This window comes from Anguilla anguilla, chromosome 3 (genome assembly GCF_013347855.1).
Source record: "Anguilla anguilla isolate fAngAng1 chromosome 3, fAngAng1.pri, whole genome shotgun sequence".
Lineage (NCBI taxonomy): Eukaryota > Metazoa > Chordata > Actinopteri > Anguilliformes > Anguillidae > Anguilla > Anguilla anguilla.
Window position 1 is genome coordinate 19969955 of NC_049203.1, and position 23099 is coordinate 19993053.

At 41.1% G+C, this 23099-nt stretch overlaps 1 protein-coding gene across 3 annotated transcripts in view; it reads left to right on the forward strand.

The window, feature by feature from the left end:
- arhgap15 (Rho GTPase activating protein 15) overlaps positions 1-23099 on the forward strand; it is a 120266-nt gene that overhangs the window by 65763 nt on the left and 31404 nt on the right. For all 3 annotated transcript variants that reach the window (XM_035408164.1, XM_035408165.1, XM_035408163.1), the window contains 3 exons: positions 2901-2999; positions 7645-7722; positions 19296-19430. In XM_035408164.1, the coding sequence (XP_035264055.1) occupies positions 2901-2999; positions 7645-7722; positions 19296-19430 (312 nt within the window). The remainder of the gene's footprint in view (positions 1-2900; positions 3000-7644; positions 7723-19295; positions 19431-23099) is intronic.

Sequence of the window (23099 nt, forward strand, 5' to 3'; positions counted from 1 at the left end):
CTTCCACCCAACCAAACCTGATTACCTCAGTGCTTACTACGGAGGAGAGATTCAACCTGAAAGCTAGATGACAGATTGACAGTGTACACGTTCTATCAGACCTGCTTAATTTACGGCTGCCATCAAATTCCATTTTTGCACAGCTGTCCAAGACAAGCCAAATAAACGTCAGCTTTAAAACAACGGCTGCAGTGATTCCATCGTTATCTTTCAGTCTTACGTTAATATTATGACCATATCCGTCAAGTTGGCCATCAATAATGAGTACCAGCTGTAAAAAGCAAATTGGTGTGACATCAGAGGCGATATGCCTCCATAGCAACCTGTTGCCTTCCAGTGAGGAGCATGGTGGGTGGAAGCAAGCACAAAGAGCATTGTTGGAAAAGACAATAGCAGGAAATGCACTATGCATGTAATATGCACTGTGCATGTAATATTTTACCATGGTAACTTTGGCAACCTCCCTGATGTTATAATGCCCAATGCAGTGTGTTTCTTTTCCCTGGTGCCTCACCAGTTGTATTTGAGACATCTCAAATGCTAGCCACAGCTTGCCTTTTTTTTCTTTGTCAGTTTCGGTGACCCAAGTTTATATTCACAATCACAGAGACTTCCACCCTGGCACAGGTGCTTCTATGAGAAACTAATGCCCAGAAAAAAAAAAGAAAAAAAAAACTTTTCATCACTGTAGCAGACGTTCATGTGCTCAAATGTGTCTTACAGTATACAATTGTTTCTGCCTTACAATGTGTTTGATGTGTCCAAATGGAAATGTGTTTTATTTAAAGACACATTTTGACTTCTATAACACATGATTTGACAATTATGAGAATTCCTTGCAAACACCAGTATGTATTTCTGTAATTAAATGGTACATTTAAGGTGAACTATTGATTATTTGGTAACACTTAAATAGTTTTATACAGCATGTGTATGTAAAAAGTAATGTATGTAATTATTATTCAGTCATGTTTATGGATACTTGTGATATGGGTCATGGCCATTATTCAAAGCCATCAATGGTGTTATGATAACCTATTTAAAGTAAAATTATGTTAAAAAGTTGTCAGTCTACAGATCTGTTTACCAGAATAATATCCAACTGACCTCCGTATAGCTGTACACATTTCATAGTAGTGCTTTATTTCATATTCTGTGTGTATTTGTGTAACACCAGAAGTCATGGTATCTACAGAACTCAATCGTATCTTTTTTATTGGAAGCAGTATAAAGTGAGGCCTCAAATATTAAAGAATGTTATCCCTTTCTGGAATATAAAAGTACAAGCTATGAGTTTGACCGTATCTTAAATTAACCTTTAAATGTTACTCAGGCTATACACAGAATCAAAGTGAGCGGCTATTGTCATTATTATTTATTTTTCTTTTTACAGTAATAATTTCAATTATGTTGTGGGGAAAGGAGTCTTGAATAATTTATTTATTTGTGCATTGCTTTAATCCTCCAGATATAACGTGGCATTATGTGCCTCCCTGGAAAAGCAGTGAGGGCCTAGATGTAGAACATAAGCCCCTGCTCTAAAATGGCCTTTTTAATTTCCCATTCCCTAATATTGACCATCTTTGTCCGATGTTTGTACTGCCAGCGTGATGCTGACTTACTGTTGCAGCTTATCACGTTAGCCCCGCGTCTGTGGCACAACACAGAATGTCCACAGATGCCCTGAGGTATTACAAACGACTGTTCAAACGGAGTGTGGGAGTTTTCACTGAGTTTGAATTGATAACAGCTGAGAGAGAGAGGGAGGGGAAAAAAAATTAAATGCGTACAAATATGGCAAAAGAATGTGTTCTTTTGTTTAGCACTGTGACACTTACAGAAGGAGGCTGGAGGTCTATGGGAAAAATGTTAGGAATAAAACAGCAAGCCTGTGATTCATCATTAGATGTTATTATTAGGGAGTAAACAGTGTGTGACTTGGGACTCTGAGTTGCAATGTGAAGATCGTGGGGGAAAAACAAAACAGTGGGAGTCGGGAATTATCCCTCCGAAGAGTCCCAAGTGGCTCAGCTGTAATAGTTTCCTTCCAATGAACAGGGCTGTTAAAGATTTGCAAAACCAAAAATAATATCAGTACTTACTTGCTCATCATTTTCCTAGTCAGGCTGATTTATATCTAATTTACCTCAGGCCTTTTAAAATGTATTTTTATTTTTTGCATGGACAAGCCAACGAGCACGACTGTGCCTTTAACTTCCCGTTCAGTATATGCGAATTGATGTGACAAACCTGCTGGAGGACAAACTGTCAAAAGGAACCTTTCAAAGAGACAGCAGAGAAACATGGAGCAGGGATGAACCGTTTTGGCCTGAGGGAAACATCTAACCCATATGTGAATATCGATTGCTATGAAAGACCTGGCAAAGCCGAGACTGCACTCAAAGACTGACCTCTGTGGTTACATTGAGGTCATTCACATTGCATGACCTTGTCAGGGAGAGCATAGTTTGTGTGGTTAAGTACGTTTTGGCTGCATATTAGTAAAAAAAATAAATAAAAATTGTAGAAAAATATTAGATTCACACCATTTATTTCTAGTATTTCAGCTTAAATTGTGTCATGGGTACAGTATGGTATAATTATGTGTGTGCATGTGCATGTGTGTGTGTGCGCATGTGTGTGTGTATGGGTGTGTGTTTGAGAGATTGATTTAATGTAGACATGATTTCACCTACCCAGGAAGTCAGGGACTACTATTGAAAATGAGCCTTTGGGTAAATTCGAATGCAGTGGATCACAAAATGCGTTCTGAATGTTTATACAATGTCCCATAACGATACAGAAATGATGACGACCATTTTGTAATTTATTCTTTCATTCTAAATTTGTGTTAACCGAACTAAAGTGAAAAGAACATAAAAGCGCATTCTCTTTCACAGACCGAGTGTTTGGATGTCACCTGCTGACACTTTGTACAAGGGAGGGAACTACGATCCCCAGCTTCGTACAGAAGTGTGTACAGGCAGTTGAAAAAAGAGGTTGGTACAAACATGAAGAAATGTTTAGCATATGTGGAATAACATCTAAGATATTAATGTGTGGGTAAACAATTTTAAACTGAACTTACAGGCATGCTGCTAAAACATGATATTTTAAAAACAAGGGGAAATAGCTTGCTGTATTTACAGGTGAACCAGGCAAGACAAGCAAAGTAAACAAATTAAACAGCAGTTTCTAACTGTAATTTAAATACCATAGTGCACATTTTCATGCTGGAGTTTCAGAAATCAAATTGGGACTTTTATATTTATGAAACATTGCATTGGATCTTTCCTGTCAGATCCTGGTGAGCAATTTGTGGGCGGGGCAGAGCTTTGGATGCAGCATCATTTGAATGACACCTGTCACAATGGGCTGTGGGATGGGATAGGGGTAGAAATATAGAGCCTTTTCTGTACCTCTCCAGAAAAGAACTCAGTGCTGTTTAAATTATTCACACCCTTGATAAAGACAAGCTAAGCAGACTGTATGAAATAAACTATACAGGTAATGAGCTGCATTGCATGCTCAAAAGACAGGAAAATGGTATTATTTTATACTAATACAGTTTCTCAGGAAAAAAAAAATATATATATTGTTCTTTTTATATTACTTTATATCATAATATATATTTTTAAAGATCTGTTGATGTTCTGCTGGTCCTTCTGGCATCTAGTAATAGAATGATGAATTGCTATTACTTTGAGGGGAATCCTTTTCTAAAACATTTTATTCCTCTTCACATGACAAATAGGGTGGACTCATAATTGGGATGTTCTGGAAGGGGAATTTATTTTAAGCTGATCTGACTGATAGATTCGGAAGAAATCTGTAATTCCTAGGAAGAGCTTTCGCCTGGATTTCTGAATTGTGTACAGTGAGAAGAAGGCTTCACATTTTCCAGTACTGAAAATAAGTTTTGGAAATGCACCCTCTAATTTTGAATGAACAGGATAAGAAAGTCAACTATCAGATAATTCAATTGTTACCTAGAAGCTGACATTTAATTTCATTTTTAATAAATCATCGAATTAGAGCTTGACATAAATCAGCATGTTTTGAAATTAAACCAAGGGAAAGTTTTTGGCTGGCTCAGGTGTGCTGGAATTCAGAGGCCCACTGATAGCTGATGAAAGCCAATTCATAAATCCTTTGTGCGTACAATCAAAGACCTTCTCTGGGGTTCATATGTTCACTGATCCAAACATGAAAACAATAAGTACACCTTAACAATAGGAGCATCTTTCCGAAGCCGTAGCACTGGACCAAAAAGAGGAGTTCTGGCATGTCACCTGGTCCTGTTTGGCACCGGTCCATCCTTAATGAAGTCTTATCTTTCCCAGTTTAATCTCTCAGCAGATGTTTTCTTTCCTTTTTTCACCCCCGCTGTTGACATATTTTTGTTTGACAGGACCCAGTTCGAGGTTCCGATCTCTGTTTAAAAAAGAGTTGAGGTTGTTGGCTTTAAAAATTCCCTCTGTACATGTGCGATCAGCAGTTTTCCCAGGCTTTTCCGACTCCTTTGCCAGGCGAAGGGACTGACCTTTTCGAGGCCGAAGCGCTTTTTCATCGCAAAAAATGTTCACTTTGATTCCCATCCCATTTCGCATCCCCTTTCAGTCTGTTTACAGCCCTCTAAAAATGTGCACGAATTATATGTTTGTGTAACGGATTCCTTTTGTGGGTTTTGGTCGAGTGTTTGCGCTGAACAATTAGTTATCTTTGGTTAAAATTACTGTGACCTGAAATATATGCCCCTAAAGGAATAAAGCTTAAAGCCTTTTTTTTCTCCTTCTTCTCAAAACAAACAGGTCTGCCTGCAAACTGTTTAAGTGTTTCCAAGACTTGGCTTGCTTTTGGTACATGCACTACAGAAATACCCATCTGCAGAAGACAAAACCAACGTAGGCTCAAAGAGTAGGAGTTTTAAAATGACAGTCTTCCCAAACATGGAATTCATCAGACTTTTTTTGGGAGAGCACACACACCTTTATTTGGTGGTAAAAAGCAGGTGTTCTTCACAGTACCCATAGGTATTAAGTTGAAAATAAACCTACATTTAAAAATAAAGATGACTCTATGTTTCTAGGTTTGCCAATACCAACTGTTACGACGATAAAAACGCTCACATTCATATTTGATGACAAAAAAACTTTAATGCACAGGCTGTAATTGATTCTCCCTTGTGTTGAAACTATATGCAAATGACAGTCTCACTTCCATAGCATGTGAGGCTGTTACCATATTAAGTTTGTTAAAGGAGTGCCCAGACTGAGTAGCAGAGGATGTTAATGACAGGGTTTGCATATTCATCGAGACGGGCCAGGCCTGGGATTTCCAGAGGCGCGTTGAAGACATTTCGACTTTGACGTGGAGGGGAAATTTGCGGAGATTTGATTACATTGTAACGAAAGCATTGGGGGGTGGGGAGGGGGGAAGTTAAAGGTCTAGACGTTTCAAAGTTCAAAAGTATAACTTCGCCCATGATGATCGCGTCAAATGAACGCGCTGAAAGTAAAACTTGTATCGTTTCGTTACTTTTCAAATCAACTGCGGCGTTCCGGACTTGTGCTGGCGACTGCTGTAAATATCAAACGTCCACTGGCGCGCAAAATGGATCAGGCATCAGAGCATTAATGCGATTAAGAGACCGAGAGACCCCTGCCATCATATAGCATCTTATTCCACTCTGACAGAATGACACCGCGCATCTGAACACCCCGCTCCGCGGAAGCTCATCATTTTACATGCCGCGTTATGCTCTGCGACTCAGCGATGGCCCTTCTGCCATTTGCAAATCCGTCCCCGTTCATGAAAACTCTTTTAAAGGGACTCTGCACTCTTCCCCTTGATGCTGTCAGCACTGGCTACCCTAAGCAGTTGATTAGAGGGACCCCAGAAAGCAGACAACAATTTAAGATTGGGGCTGAGAAGGGGGGGGTTGTTGATTAGCAAAACACTGAGTCGCGTAAATGAATTCACAATCATCTTGGAAATGCACTTCCTCAGATGCCTCTATCCTGCATGCATAATGAATTCAAGCTTTTTTTGTGGAAATACACAGGAGGGAATAATGTTTATTTCAGAACTACATACCTGAGGTAAACGGCATAATTAACCAACGCACATGTGGCTAATCCCCATTTCGCCAGAGTTCAAAGGCAATGCATGAGAAATTAAATGTTTTTGTTTCTTAAACTGACAAAACAGGAAAGCTCTTGTAATTATATTTATGTACATGTGAAATCAGCTGTCAAATATACTCTTTTCCTGAAATGTTTTCTCCCCCATAAGAGCTGTCCTATAAGCCATCCCGAGGTTTGTGGTTAATGTAATCAGAATCACCTCATCATTGCTGGATAGACATCAAATGGCTCCGCAGCCACAAAACAAGGAAAGGCGCTATACATAGTACTGTAATCTCCAGTCACACAAACAGCAGCATGATCTATCATGTAGAATGACACCCCCCCCCCCCCCAAAAAAAAGAGAATTTCATATCTTGTGATTTTTTAAAGGCACTTGAAAGTATTTTAGTAAGACTGGGGAAGGTCTCAGTGATCCCATGGTGATGAGAAGGTTCTTAACAACTGGACCATTTCTCCTTTAAACCCATGCCATGCTCACTCTCTCTCATTTTCTCTCTCTCCCTCTCTATGTAGGATATAGGATCGCTTTGACTTTAATATATATGGGTAATTTTTGTTGTCAGTGCTCAAGATTGTTATTAAGCCACAACAGGTGATTAATATCCTCATAGAATCGACAAGGCCAAACAGTCATTGTTTTACTTCCTGGAGACACGTTTAATTTTCAAAGTAATGAAAGGCTTCGGATCCAGCTCTGGTTTGGCTGGGTTGTCTCAACGTTCTTGGGTCCAAAAATCTGATGGAACACTATAATCGGAGCATTCCTCTGAAAGTCTTTGATTTCCTTCACATTAAAATAGATCCAAGATGGATCCACCTTTCCAGCCACGGAGTCAGGCCGGGTGTCAGCATACAAAGTCTAAGCAGAGGAATGATGCAGATGAAAGTTCTACAAAGGATACAGTGTGTTATACTGTCAGAGGACTGACTGCTGTATTGTATCAACAGGCCTGTAGGCATCGGGGGCTATCTAACTGCAGCCTAAATACATTATGATACACAGATATAGTACTTTATTTGATATAGAATTGTTGTTATATTTTGTGCATCATTTTGTGCATCATTGCATCATCTGCAATAGGCAAAATAAGTGATGCACAAATGTGACAACAATGTAAATACATTAAGCACAATATAGTTGTAGTTTACCTCACCTTTCAGATGTAATTCTCAAGACTTTATTTTGAGATTAGACCATTGCAGCAATTGAGTAGGTCTCATGTAAATGAACATCTACCCATTTTTACTCACATGCATTCATTTATCATAAATCTTTTCACAGAGCAGCTTAAAGAGTAGCGCATACAGTAAGGCTAGATGAGACCAACATAGACACAGAAGGGCACCAGTAGTCAAATAACTGGCAGATATACATTAAATCGTTCTGGAAATATCTGGGAGAGAGGTCAGTTTTGGCTAAGGAAGCCATGCTGCAGGTGGGTATTCAGTCTGTGTCGATGATCTCACTCTTGACATTCTTTCTTTCCGTCATCAGGTCTGGAAGCAGACGGAATATACAGAGTGAGCGGTAACCTGGCGACTATCCAGAAGTTACGGTTCTTAGTCGACCAAGGTAATCTTTCCCTTTATAATGACTGTGGTGGCGCAAGATTGATGATAAATCTATGAATTCTTCGAGGGGACTGTGTACGTGTAAAACTCAACTGAAATGGCCTTTATTGACATTGGTTATGTACCAGACCAGGAGGCTCTAACAGACTCATTAACTATACTGCATATGGTTCAGACAATTCCACATCCTTGGTGTACAATTACCGAGACCATTAGGTTTTCAACTGTGTGTGTGTGTGTGTCAGAGAGAGAGAGAGAGATAGACAGAGAAAAAGGGAGAGAGAGAGACAGAGAGAGAGAGAGAGAGACAGAGAGAGACAGACATACAAACAGACAGAAATACAGACAGACAGAGAGAGAAATGAAGACTATAGCAGAGGCCCCAAACCACCTGCCCACTGTCTGCTTGGTCATCTCTTATGTACATTAATGCAGAAGCTCTGACCACAGTGTAAATCATCTTGTTTGAAAAGGTCATCAGCAGACAGTAGCCTTCTGAAAGGGGAGGAGGCTCTCCACAATCCATCAGATGATTCTGTTAAACGTCTTATGAGAGGGCTGGGAGAAGTAAGGGGAAAGCAAGGAGTATTTTAAATCTTAGGGATTGCCAAATGGCTTTTCTGTCAACTTTGTCAAACTACCATGGAGTGTTTGAAATCTCTACTTACATACATTTGTGGCATTGATGTGTTATTACAGAGCCCCCATTAAAGGAGAATGCCACCTCTTTTACTAGCAGAAGAGTAGCTGTCCACCTGATTAAAATGAGCTCTCAACCAGCTCTCTACCTGTATTGAGTGCAGATATATAGCCCCAAACTACTGTGCATGCTCCAGGTACCTGCTTTACTAAACAGAGTGGGCACTTACAGTACAGTCTATGTGCAGGCATCAGATATATATAGTATCTGCTTAATTGACAGCACTTTTATTATCTTTATATGGCTAGATAATACCTGAAACAATTTGGTTTGTGCCACACTCCTGGAAGTCCCAGCACGCCTCTGTTAGGATGTAAGCCAGCAACCTTTTCATGACAGTTCCCCTTTCCCTAACCAATACCCCACACCCCTGCTTTGACAGATAATTTCTTCCCATCAGCAAAATCACTCAATTCTGTTCGCTTACACTATCCTCTCATTACGAGAACGAGGAACAGTTCAGTATCCATGAAAGCCCACAAGAATTATAAAGCTGTAGAGGCCGTATAGTTTTCTTCTGATTTCTTAAGCTTTACATTGTACAAAATATAAAATTTAAGACAGTGTCATTATGTGCTCATATGCAGTATCTGTCTTCATTTTAGAAAAGCATCATTAAGCAAAGATTTTAATTATGCGCACTACAAAATTCAATATAACGAGACACAATTGTATATTTCAGTTACAAACTTTGAGAGATTGCAGGGGGAAAGGTGCTCATTTAATCATTAAAAGGCATGTACATGCACGGAGACGTGATATATGAATTACTTAATTTAATGAAGAACATGTATGCCTGATTAATTGTTGTTGGAAGGCCTGCGTGGTCAGTGCCTTAAGAGTAACCATTACCCTCTCTGAAATTGTTCAACAAGGTTTAAATTGAAAAGATAAGTGAATGCTCATTTAAAAGTATTGTTAATTTACTCCGTAATCACCCCATCCTTCACAGTCTTGACAGAGCCCCTAACTTGAAATAACTTTCCGTATGGATACAAGATGGCATTAATTTCGAATCAGAGATGATACGGCGTGATCTCTTCCTGCCAGAGCATAACTAATGCCTTTAAAATGTGACAGCACAAATTGAAAATGATTTGCTCCAAGGACTGTAATTTAAATGCCTTGTCTATCTGTCCTTTTATGAATTAAAAGGCTTAAAAAAACACATTTGTAGGTGAATGTTTATGAATATTTGAAAGAAAAGAAAAAAAGATGACAGATGAAATGACTAATTACAAAGTATAAGGTCGTTGGCATGATGTGTCAGTTTTGCTTACGAGAACGACAACAATGACAGCGTTAAACGGTTTGTTTTGACACTCTGGCGGCCTTAATCTCTTTATAGATACTTGTACCTGTCATGCAGCAGGTATAAAAGAAGAGACTGAAGAATTCTGCAACGGATAATAAAAGTACAATCTGTTTTTTTTTGTTTTTTTTTAAGAAAATATTCCAGCGTTATCATTCACAGCGCGCAACAGAACATCGCAGTCGCACGCAGACGCAAGCGAGCGCTTTCCTGTACACCTGTTTCTAAAGGGAGCTCCATAATTACAGCAGGTGTTCCCAGTTGTTAATCATTCCTTCAATTACACCTCATTAGCATCGCACCCCTGTATCTGAGGCCCTCAGCTGCTAATTATGAAATTGGAAACGAGCTCGTTTTAAACAGAGCTTGTAAACGAACAAAGGATTCCCATCGTTGAATTGCAACCATTTCAAACCAGCAATTCTACCTCGATGTAAACAGCACAACACAAGCCTGTTCAATTCAAACACAAACATGTAGTATTTACGCACACTTGCAGTACACACGCGGTTCTTCTGAAGGAGGTAAAATTTCACACCTGTCTTTTCTGGTGAAAAGCCTGTGTGTACCATGTTGAACTTGTCGATACTGTCCTTAAACTGATCCAGGGGCCTTTATTAACACAGCGTGACTGCTTTTCACGATAATACGGTAAATGGATATGAATGCCAGCTCAATATGCAACGTATTAAGGAATTTGTGTTTTGTGTGTGATGAACAACTCTCGCGGCTCAAATGTTGATAAAAGAATCGTTCCTTTGCGAATTTCCTTTGCCAGTGTGGCGATAGGTCTACGTGCCAGCTGTGTACCGAAATTAAAATGCTTACAAGATTACCATGTGGGGCAATCATCTCTGAAACACCAGGAGATAATTAAGGAGATATTCACCTGAGAATGTATCATCATTAACACAACCCCCCATTGGTAAAACAGGACCAGCCGTTTGAATTACTGTTTGTTTGGTTGTCTGTTGGTCACAGCATGTTCCTTAATTGATAACTGAAATATACTGTATCTGTTTTTTTCATCTTCAAGAAATTAATTTTGCATTACCTAAGGCAATGTTGTCACCCAGTGAGAAGACAAAGAATTTCCAAGGGCACACAGGGCAACTCTCTGGAAATCAGAAACTGTACTCAGGGAAAATATTTAGACCTGCTATGTATGTATACATCAGCTGTATAAACTCTGTATCTGCTTCAAGTGTGCTTTGTATATCCATGAAAGCACTCTTCCCAAGTTTAATTCTCAGTGACACCTGTGAACCTAAAGCACTTGAAGTGTGTAATAGCTGGGTGTAGGGTCTATGTTTCATGCGTCAGAGAATAACACAGGGTGCACATCAATATTCAATCATTTTGGAATAATTTACTTAGTGGAGAAGTAGGCTGAAAACACTTTTGACACTTTTGGAAGGCACCTCTGGTTTTGTCCCCAGTGGGAGGTCCACGGCAGTGTCCAAAGGATGCCGTAGGTCTGGCAGTATCAAGCTGTGCCCCCCCCCATCCACCCCACAGTGTTACACGTCTGCCCCAGAGCCTTACTGAGGACTTACTCGCACCGGGTGTTTTAATCCTCACGGAGGTGGACGCGGCACCTACCTGTCTGATCTGAAAATCCCCGGCGACGGAGCCAAATTTAATTAACTTGACGATCAAATGGGGGGGAGGGATTTATCCCTGGGGGGGAGGGGGGGGCATACTCCCAGTGAGGCGCAGACACAACTAATTATTTGGTATTAAGGTAGACAGGCGTACGCGTTAGATGACTTCTTCAAATTACGCGATCGGTTCCCGGTCGGTTTCCAACGGCACAGCGCCTTCGGGGAGATTGTGGGGACATCGAAACATCACGGAGGATAAGTCTGCCCACGGAAACTGCCTGGGATCAGCCATATCTGTTCTGACAGGAGTTGTGCGCATGGAACCCCGCCTATCAGAGATCTGACTGATTGCGCGGGGACTTTTCGCTAAGTAACTTTGGCTGTAGATCTTCGCAGTTGTCAGGTCTGACCAGAATGCACCGTTTATAATGATGCTGTCAGCTGTTACTATGCCCACATTCCTGCAAATCAGGCATCATTTGAGAACAAAACGACAGTAGCTCTTCCGGGCATAAGACCTGAAAACTTCTGATTGCAAGTACAATTCTCCACCCACAATGCTTTCCTGCCATCTACAATTTTCAAATTCGAGAAAAGTGTTAGTCTGAGACTTATGTTTTGTTCAGAATTCCCTGCGTCTCAGTTCTCTGTGAAGCCAGCCAGCACAGGGAACAGAGAGAGTAAATTACATTGTGAGCCTTTAACTGGGCTGATTGTGTTGTACTGCTTAAGTTTGGTTTCACATCTGTCAGCAGTGCTCCTGCCATGAAGCCTTCCACATAAACAAAAATCTTATTTCCCTAATTCATACACGGAAGTGTTTATCAAGCTATCTTGTACTGTGGGGACATTTTAAGATCACTGAAAATTGAAGGAAAATTGCTCTGGATGAGGGTATCTGCTAAATGGCGGTAAAGTATAAATATGTGTCAGCAGTACAGCAGTGTAAGGAAATCAGTGGGAGCTGTGCAGGCTACCATCTCAAGCAATCAATGAAATTGTATTTATATAGCCCATTTTACAAAGAATTCTTCACACTATGCTACACATTATTAGAAAATGGCGACAGTGGCAAGGAAAGACTCCCTGGATGGCATGTGGGAAGTAACTTTAGGAGAAACCAGACCCAACATCATCCTCTCTGGTTCAGGGTGTGGTTTCATAGGCACAGACATGGTTAAGTCAATTTTTGGTCCGTCAGATCACTTCAGAGCTCGTTGAATGAAAGCATCCAGAAGTGGGGTTCCTCTGGGGGCTATAGTTAACAGAAAAAGACAAAGTGTATTTGCTATATATGACCCCACTAAGACTAGTAAATGCATCAACTAATTAAGCTGTTCTGTTTGCTCTTTTTGTTTTTAATTGAGAATCATTGGGGGGTGGAGGGGGGCGGGTGGTCGGGTGATCCTGTTCCAAATGACAACTATTTTTTTTTTTTTTTTAATTGCTGAGAGGAACAATCATTTTATAAATTCACTCAAAAATAGAAAATGAAGTTCTGATTTGAGGCTTCTCATTTTGTAATAAAACTTAAAAGCATACTATGCAGGATTTTTACCTTGAAAATATTAAATAACTGCTAAAGCATAATTATGATATGTGCTGACAATCTCTTTCTTTATGCACTTTTGTTGAATTTGTGCACCTTTATTTGTTATTCTAAAATATGTTTCAGACGTTTCTGGGTGTGGTGCTGTTTTCTGTGTGGGGAGGGATGGATGTTGTTTCAGAGCTAGCTAGCGAAGAAGTGAAGATACAGCAAAGCAAGAAGACAATCCGACAGGGCTCATTTGAAAGAACTAGGGTTAACTTTGGAATCGCTTTTTCTCTGTGGCATCAGCTGAAATTTGCCAAGGGGATTGAAAGGGACACAAGTTGGGTTGTAGTCTGTTGGACCTGTAGGTCCTGTATGTTATCGGCAGTGTGAAACTGGCCACAATACGAACTTCCGATGGTCTGAAATGTTCTTATTTAAATTTCCAAAGAATGAACATTAAACCACCCCCACTTCAGGTTCATACTTTTTATCCATCCAACCCGATTTAAATAAGAGCTTGCGATTTCAGTGAAGGCATGAAATAACGTCTTTGATAGGGCCTACCAAGTACACGACTTCACGTGGCCGATTCTTAAATGTGGGTGTGTTCGACCAGTTTCCCTGGGAGAAGAGTCGGCTTTGCCCTTTACATGAACCTCTCTGAAATACTTCAACTGGGGCTATTTGAAGCGGGGGGGGGGGGGGGGGGGGGGAGATTCCTTGAGGAAAAGGGAACGGACAGGTGGAACGGGTGTGAAGACCAGAATAAAATGCCCTGTATATTCCTCACGGACCTTCGCATTCCCCAATTTACAACACACCCTGAGAAAAGGCCTTCCAGATAGCTTCCAGATAGCTCCCAGAGCAAAACCACTGACCTGCTGGAAATTTAAGAAGAGACGTTGGCACTCCAAGGTATCCCCGCCCTCCTGGCGGCTGCATTCCGCAATTCCATATTTCAAAATCGTAAGACTCGAGAAGAATTTCCTCTGTGTACGGGGGAAGATATACTGCACGCAGGTCAGCGTGACATTTTCCATGAGCCACCAAAAATAAAAAAATGCGATAGAAACCCTTTGTATGCTTTCGTCTAAATTGGCGACTGAAAAGGGGGAGGGGAGGGGCAGTGTTCGTGATTCTTTTATGGCAGGAATTTCCCGTTCACATGAGTGCAGAGTGGGTGGTGGGCTTTGGGGTGGGTGTCTTTGGTGACCCCAAGGATTTAAAATGTCACGCTGCATGGCGCTGGATTCTAACAGTGGCCCTGTGTTCAATGGACGTCTATTTCATCACTTGGCCGCAGGGTGGTTTAGTGATAAAATAAAGCAACATGCGTGCTCGGATGTAGAAGGAGTCTATTGTAAAATGTTTTCAATTTAAATAATGTTGAACTCTGACTAGACATATCTCTTTAGTGGAAACTGGAAGGCAAATTACTGATATAAGTCTATATATCTATTAAGAGACTAAATCATTTATATATGTATGTTTACTTTAACTTTATGAAGAATTATATGTCTGTATTCATTGGAAATAATATTGGTATTAAGATTTTTTTCATATTCATTCATTTAATACCACATTATTTTCCATGAACACATATGAACGAACACAAAAAAGTGCATGGTTAATTAATACCTTTTACTACTATTAATACTACTCTTAGTTTTCCAGCAGTAGAACACAAACACACACGCACGGATGCTCACAAACACACACACACACAAACAATCTCTAACAGAATTCATTACAGTACTCTACACGGCTGTTTAATGCAATATCTTCAGTGTCATAACAAGAGCCCCATGTTAAAAGTTGATGAAAGACCGCGATGACTTCAGAGCCATGATCTCAGGACTCTTCGACTAATAATAAAACCGCTGTGATATCTCAGCTCAGCTTCTTGAATGAGTTATTTACCGTTTATGACGGACGGACAAGCATGCAGCAGGCTTTTAGCGGCCTAGGGTCCTACCCTGCGGGGCTTGTGTGAATAGACAGAAAGGAATCTGTCCACAACTGACACACGGGGGGCATTCTCCAAGTCACGTGACCGGGGAATTTTCGATGCCCCCCCCCTTCCCCTCTTCATCGAGGTCGTGCAGACACGGGGACAAAAAGGCTAGTGTCCGCTGCTCAGTGCCGGGGAGTTATCTCGGGGCGCTGCCAAAAAAACAACCCTTTTATTTTTAGATGGGAGCGCTGCAAGGCATCGCCCGCGCGTCCAGTTCATCCAAACAACGGCGACGACCCCTTTGTCCGCGGGCAGGGACCACCTGAGGCAACAGCCAAACTAGAGCGGGAGTCTCTCCGTTCTCGTAGTTACGGGACCTGGCTCTCTGTGTAGGGTGTTAACGTTCTTCCAGATTGATGTGGCGGTTGGCAAGGCTGGCCAGGTTTGATGCTTTGTTTTGGCGACTCATTTTAATGCTCAGACCTAAGCAGTCTCCCCACTAGGCTCAGCGTCTCATTGAGCCAAGTTTAAGTAAGGAGAGTTCCTGGTCCTGACACCTCTCTGTTAGTACATGCCAACTGAGGAACAATGTCAATCATCTGTACTTTCTTCTAACAGTGGAATCTGTTGCTTAGTGCTTATTTCAATGTTTAGAAATGAATAAAGTGGTATGCGTATGAAATAGTGGTTTGGGGAACTTGTTAAACTCTTTACACACTGTCAATAAAATATTACTCATGTTTTCAAAACACGGATGTTAGTTTCATTCTGTGTAAAACACAACATCCAACATCAGGGGATTGATTTGTGTGTTCCTACATTTAATCAAATGTAGGAACACACAAAAATCTTTATTGTTTTCATATTTGAGGGGATTTCTGTTTGAGTAATCATTCAATTAGGAAGCCTTCTGACTTTGTGGAAGAACAGCCAGATTTATTCTTTTGAAATCTGGCCGAATTAAATTATGGAATAATTACTCCTTTCCATGAAGTGCTGCATTTCACCTCTTGAGTACAAAATGGGGGGAATACCTTACATTGAATGTAAGTGGAAGTTTGGCATGGAAGACATACCGCTGAACACATGCAAATTCTTCAAGAAAGTATTGATGGAATCTCCCAAAGGCGGGGGTGGGGCGACTGGGCAGAAATGTACACTGTGAAAGGGCAGTCTAGATCTAGCTTTTGTTGGGAGGCAAAAAAAAAGAAAAGAAAAAAACCCCAGGACTATGTCTACTTTCTCAAATTATCTAATTTGGCCTTTTTGTGGAATTCTAGCTTGGGGTTCTTTTCAAGAGAACAAGAGACGGTCTTGTTTGACCGTCCGACTCCCCTGAACAGGAAGACAGAAGGCAGATATAAATCATAATAATTCAGCGGCGCAAAAAATTCACTTATGGGTCACGGCTAATTCATTCAGCGGACGCACGGTTCTGCCTCTGTCAGGGGCGCCTGGCTTCCAGGATTGCGGCCCAGCCTTGTGACTTTGGAGGTCAGACGAGAGGAGGGAAAATAAGGATGACATCATCGACTTTGCATGCATTATGATTCCGACACAGTGGCACCTTGTGTTCTTATTCATCCCTCCTGCGCTCGGAGAGCCCGGCCTGTAATCTCCCCTCTCTTTTCTCAAAGAATACCTTTCTTCTCTTCCTTCGACAAAGCCGCTGGTCAGAGCGGGGCGGTAAGGAGGGGCGCTCGGGGGGGATGGGCAGGAAGTCGCTCGATCTGATGATGAATGGTGCTTGACCCCCCCAGGACCCGTTCCCCCCCGAACATCACAGAAGGACAGAGCGACTCCAGACCTCGGTTTCTCTGGGATTTCGGTGGCATTGTCCTTGCGTTTACGCCGAAAGAAAGAGAGAGAAAACGAACACAGACAATTTATGTACTCGAACGCGGTCAACATTAAGGTGAACGATTAGGCCAAACAAGCTTTGAATGCACTTCCAAATTAGAATTGTGGAGCTTGTAGGAGAAGTGTCTACTCTTCCCAGAGCTCCAGGTTGCCTGAGAAGCCCCATTGTTGCTGGGCTGAACATGATTAATTGCACAAAACATCCGTTATGGACAGATTAACATTTAGCTGGGCCTGTCAAGTGGTCAGTCTGCAGTGGCAAGCTAATTGAATGGCTGGTTGCTCATTGTATCCCAAAGAAGGACTGTTAAAGGGAGGCAGATCTCTCTTCAACACACCCATCATTGAGATCCACTCATCCTTTCATAAAAACATTCACTTTCCCCCGCTATCATCTTTACTAAATTAGCTTTGTGGTGTCTTCTACCTTAGCAGTACTGAGGCAGCAGTTTTTCTTTTGCTGCAGTTGCAGCACTTTCATGTAGAAACTACTTGTTTATGTAGTGTTTTACAAGAGCACCACTGAATTAATAGTGCCTTAAACATGCTCACAAACACTGTACATCCAAAATATCTGATATTTTCCCTAACAAAGCTAGGCTGCTAAAATTCACACAAAAATTCACATTCCATGTTTTTCTGGGCCACTAGTGTGGTTCAGAGCCAAACCACTCTTTCTTTGCTGGGAACAAACATATAAATGATTTACAATTTACAGTTTAAAATTTAACAGTTTTTAGCACAGGATTTTAGCCAAGGCGACTTAAAAAAAAAGTACATTTCAAGTGGTAAGCAAACTCCACTAGAGCTAGGGATACACAAGCATACCAGTCGTTACACATAAGTAAGCACAAGTATGCATTGTTCTTGCTGAGCTACGGTCAATGTCTTAATGTCTGTTCTTAGCAAATACTCAGCATTAATGTTTATGACTATAATGTCAACCCTGTGACAGTACACAACTGTGAATATATGGGCTCTATATAATATTGCTAAACTGAGATCAGTTAGAACAAATGGTGTCATGCTAAGGGAACCTTTCAGACCACACAGAAAGGGTAAGTTAATTTCTTCAGGTCAAGGGAGGGGGGGCGGGTGGGGGGGGACCATGAGAAGGACTGCAGCTGTTCAGATGGTGGAAATGACGGGCCTTCATAACGGTCTGGTGAGAGCACAGGAGGAAGGCAATTCAAGAAGGAAGAGGTTCAATTGTTGTTTTGTTTGTTTTTTTTTGGTTTTGGGGGGGGGGGGGGTTGGCTGCATCACGGTGTATGTGTGTGTGTGTGTGTGTGTTGGGGGGGTGGTATGAACATATTTGACAGACATCAGTAAAAGCCCCCCCAGCCCCCCCTCCTGTGTCTTTCAGTATGCAGCTCTATGAGTTCCCTGGAGTGGCTGGTGTCTTTGTTCAGGCATTGCGCATTCAGATCTGGCACTAGGATGAAGTCCCATGAAATTAATACCATGAAATTTAGGGCCATTGGTTAACTGGTTTCAATCAAATGTGACTTGGGCAGTTGGGGGTCGGGGCAGGGGGCTTGGGGGATAGCAGAGTGCTGGCTTGTGAGGCAGGAAAAATAGTTTATAAAGAAAAAAGTTTCATTTTCTGAATAATTTCTCTTTCCACATCAAAAAAAAAAGATTTTGGTGGAATAACAGACTTGTATGCTTTTATTTTTTCCTTTGACCGAAATCCCTAACATTTCTTTCACGTAATACACTTCAGCAGGAATGTCAAACTCCCGTGCTCTCTGCTGTTTTTGTGGTTTCCTTTCAATCAGTGGCCAATTTAAGCCTTGAAAGAAGGTGTCTGGGCTCTTTAACCAATCAATGACTTAAATCAATCACTTAAGAAGAGCTGAAACACTGGAAACCAACAGACAGTGTGATCCTCCAGGATTGCAGTCTCACACCCCGGCACTTAAACGCTCCCCAACTTTACTATATGTATTCAGTTGCCTCTGAATTAAAAACATATCTATTTATTTTATACACAGTGAAGAGTGTGCAACTATTGTTTGAAAACGCACTGGGCATGTTGTCCAGGAATTTGGCCATGAGAAGGGTACTGTACATCGTGGTATGGCTGCTTAGCTTTAGCAGTTTGATATGAGTAGGATCTAGGGTGACATGACTGCTGGAATTTCCTTCCTTTAAAGTTATTCCAATGTAACACTTCATAAAAATTCTGCTTTTTCTTGTAAAATTAATGTTAGCATGAGGCTAAACACAAGAGGCTCATGTCTTATTTTTGAACGTCAAGGCCTGTCTCAAGAGCCAGAGGTGGAGCACCACACAGTGATCTTTTAGTACCTAAAACTAATAGCAATGAATTGCTTTACCCTGTTACCAGTGTCTTAAAGCAGTGCATTGTGGGAATTACATGTACCTGACACTATGTCAGAGATGACAGACATTTCTGCAGATGGCATTCCCCTTTCCTAAGAGGGAGAGAAAAGGAGAGGGAAAATGCACTGCGTTAAACCTCTAGGTGCGCTCGGCTGTTAGCGCTGGCTGATGATAGTCGGCAAACATTAACATAATAATTAGTGCAGTGTAATTGTTTCATTAAAAGCGGTTGTTCCATCGCTTCCCTTGTTTTCCCAGAAGACGAGCTGAATTTGGACGACTGCCAGTGGGAAGATATCCACGTGGTCACCGGAGCGCTCAAGATGTTTTTCCGGGAGCTGCCGGAGCCCCTGTTTCCGTACCGATTCTTCGAACCGTTCGTGGAGGCGATAAGTGAGTAGGCCTCAATATTGTTTGTGTATTTATTTTCCTATTTGCATTTACATCATTTGGCAGATGTTCTTGTCCAGAGTGACTTAAGTAAACGCAATGAACTTCATTAAAATGCGATAGCTTAGCATCCAAATATTAGCAGGAATGTATTAGCAACGTATTCCTCTTAGGAAGTCCTTATTAAACCCACAGGAGATGGTGAAGGCTGGAAATCTACAGTTATCAGCACTTGTCATTTTAACTGGCTGGCTCTTGGTCCGATCATGAATTGGGGACTTTCAAAGATTTTTATTTATTCATTTATTCAGGTCTTTTTGATTGCAGTGGGGATATTTTTAAAAATTGAAAAATTTATACAAAAATTCCTCAGTATAACCAGAACAGAGTTTTATTTATTTTCTGTGCTTCTATGCTGGTTAGAAAACCTGAGGATTTTTACATGAACTTGTTTGTTTTTTTTATTCGTTTTGGGTGAGAGTGATTTGGGGTTGTTGTGAGGTCTCTGACCGGTGTACTCTCTGCTGTAAGCTCAGCGGGGCCTGGGTTTGGAACCGCGGGGCAGATGTTAACGTGTGCAGCAAACAGACAGGGTGCAGCTGACTAACAGCATAAGAACCTATAGGGCAACAGACAGCGCTTTGCGATTGCCCGTTCAGTCAAAGTTCAGTCAATGCTCTCCGACTGAAACATTAAAGCAGAGAATGTGATAATGTTCCATTAGTTGTCTCATCATTTTTCAAAAGCATTTCTCTTCCATCTGTTTTGTTTTTTTTGTTTTTTTTCAGAGAAAAAAATAATATTTATCTGAAATAAATAAGCCATGTCAGTTTTATGGATGTTGATAGTTTCAGCCTTTTTTTAGAACATCATTTAAATAAACCATTACAAGTGATGTTTAAATATGATACATCTGTATATTTTTTTCTATTTTATTGTTTCTATTTTTATATGATTCAATGTTTTTTGCTGTGTCCCTCTGGATCCATGAGGGGGCGCACTTCTCATGGGATCAGAGTGGGAACAAACAACAGTGACAGCACGTAGATGGCATTCACCCACTCTTGCTTTACACTAAATAATTTGGGCATGAATGTGACATTTTATCTGTTCTCAGTACCTCAAAGAGCATTTCCCTGAGATAATCACAGTACATCCAATCAAGATTAATGACCTCAAATAAACTGCAGATCACATACATACGCTCGCCTGATTCGCTAGCCTCGTTGTAGGAAAAGCATATACATTCCTTTTCATTTTCCCAGAAAACACAGATTACTCTGTCTCGTGCAAACAAACTACTTCACCGCCATTACAAGGGAATCAGTGCATTTATTATAACTAAGGGGAAAGGGTTTTTTTGTTTCTAACATCGCAGCAGTGTGTGATTTGAGAAACACACATAAACAAATTGTTGTGCAAATATGAATGTATTGTTAGTTTCCAAAACAGCAGTCGAAGATAAGCACGCAGCAGCTTAGAAATCTCCTCAAAGGCCGTGATTGATCAAGCCGTGCTCCGCAATTAGCTTCCCGAGCCCTATCTATAAATCAACATCCTGAATAAGCCTCCTAGATTATGTTTGTGCCATTTAAAAATTAACACTGTCATCCATCTGCATGCGGAAATTTCAAATAACTCTGAGATATCTGGTTCGAAGTGGGAGGGAAAAAAAGCAACTTAAACAATGTAATTTCTCCTTCATATGCTTCGGTTAGAGAACACCTTTATTCACCTTGCTCTCTGTCACCATGAAGGGTGTACATTAAAATTTAATTTGATCCATTAACACTTTTTCAGTTCCAGTCTTTTTTTTTTTTTAAGAAGTTATGAAATTTTGTCATTCCTTAATTTCCTGTCCCATTGGTCAGCTGTATTCAATATAGGCGTGTTAAGTTATATATATATATGGGGGGGAAGGGTGATTCCCCAATCGAGGAAAAAAAACCAAGGCTTATACAAGTTCTGGAAATTTCCACATATTTTTTTATTTATAATACCGTCCCCCAAGATTCAGCCCCATCCTCCCAGTCTGCCATCACATGAACAGGCATCTCAAACGAGGACAACAGCCAAGATATAAATGCTGTGGCCGTCAAACTCCACCCCTCACCCCCCTCCACCAACCGACTCCATTCCATCCCACCCCATATCCCACACCCATAACCCCACACGCGCACATGCGCACACACACACACATGCACGCGGATTCCGAAGAAGACCCTCGGCTCTGTACATATTCATGCGTTTTATCTGCATTGCCCTTAATGCGAGCGCACCAGCTCTCTCGCATGTGGCCGATAAAGCTAATCCTGTTAACATTAGCCTTTCGCGTCCCGTAATTTTACACCTTAAAACTTTCCGCGCCAGGCTGCTAATCTCGGAAACTCCTAGTGATTCATTATGCAGCGGGGTGTGGGTTTGGTCAGAAAGAGATCATATATTAGCTTAACTCTCACTATGTAATGCCCCCCTGCTCCCCCTGCTCCTCCTGCTCCCTCAAGGTAAATTACCAGAACTATCTGACCAATGGTCACCCTCCTCTCATGGTAATAATATGCCCTGGGTGCATAAAGTGCCTTCGCTTTGGCACTTTCTCTCTTTAATCCATAAGGGCTCTCACGCCCAGACACTCGCCCATTGGAGAATGATGCTGGGGTTGAGCCGGATGCGACTCATTTCCTAATTGTTAGCAGTTACACCCTATGCCCTGCAGAGCTACTCATTACATTACATTACAATAAATTAGAAGATGCTCTTATCCAGAGAGACTTGTGCAATTGTAACTCCTCAGCTGAGTCCATTAACCAATAGCCTCCACCAGGGATACACAAATCTGGCTCTGGTGTCTGCCTGTTGGAGCAACAAAATATATAATGTTGGAGTTCTATTTGCGAATCACATTATTGTGAACTGCTATTTTAATATTAAATATTATTGATTATGATTATGTTTTTTTTATCTGTCTTCAACTGCTACCTACTGTTCACTTGTAGAGCTGCCTAGTACTGCAATGGTAAAATTCAGAGGACTGACAGTATTGGTAGCCCTTATTTTGCTGTAAAATGTTTCCATTGAGACTTAGGCTTTTTATTTTAAGCTTTGTCAACCGATCAAATTAGATGCTGTTCATGCTGAGAAGGAAGCTCTTATAGTTATTAGCTGTAATTGTGTACATGTTCCGTTCTTTCCCACGGAATGCTGGGGTACAGGACAGATTACCTCACTGCCATCCCTTGTAAACGGAGATCTGTCTCACTTCATCTGTCATCCTCTAAATTCCCTGGCTTCCTGCGACTGGAATCAGATCAGTTGAATCCATCGCTGCTCGTTTAGTTGGGGCTGTGACCACATAAAAGCACACCAGTGAAGCACTGTGGAAAAAGAGCTAAAAGGTTTGCTTTATTTATGCCCAATAACAAGTCTGCCAGTGTCGTCAGCAAACATAATCCTTTTACTTATGTTTTCAGGGTAAACATGCAATGATCTGGCTGGCCGTTCCAAAACAAAATTACACTTAAATACAGTATTTATGCACATTGTTACAATGGAATCAGTAGTGAAAAAGAACAATGTGCATTCTGTCTGCTGTAAAATTAAAACAGCCGACCAAAGGAAGAAGCTGCACAATGCTGCGGTGGTTGGCATTCTGGTTTGAAAGCTTGTTCGCTC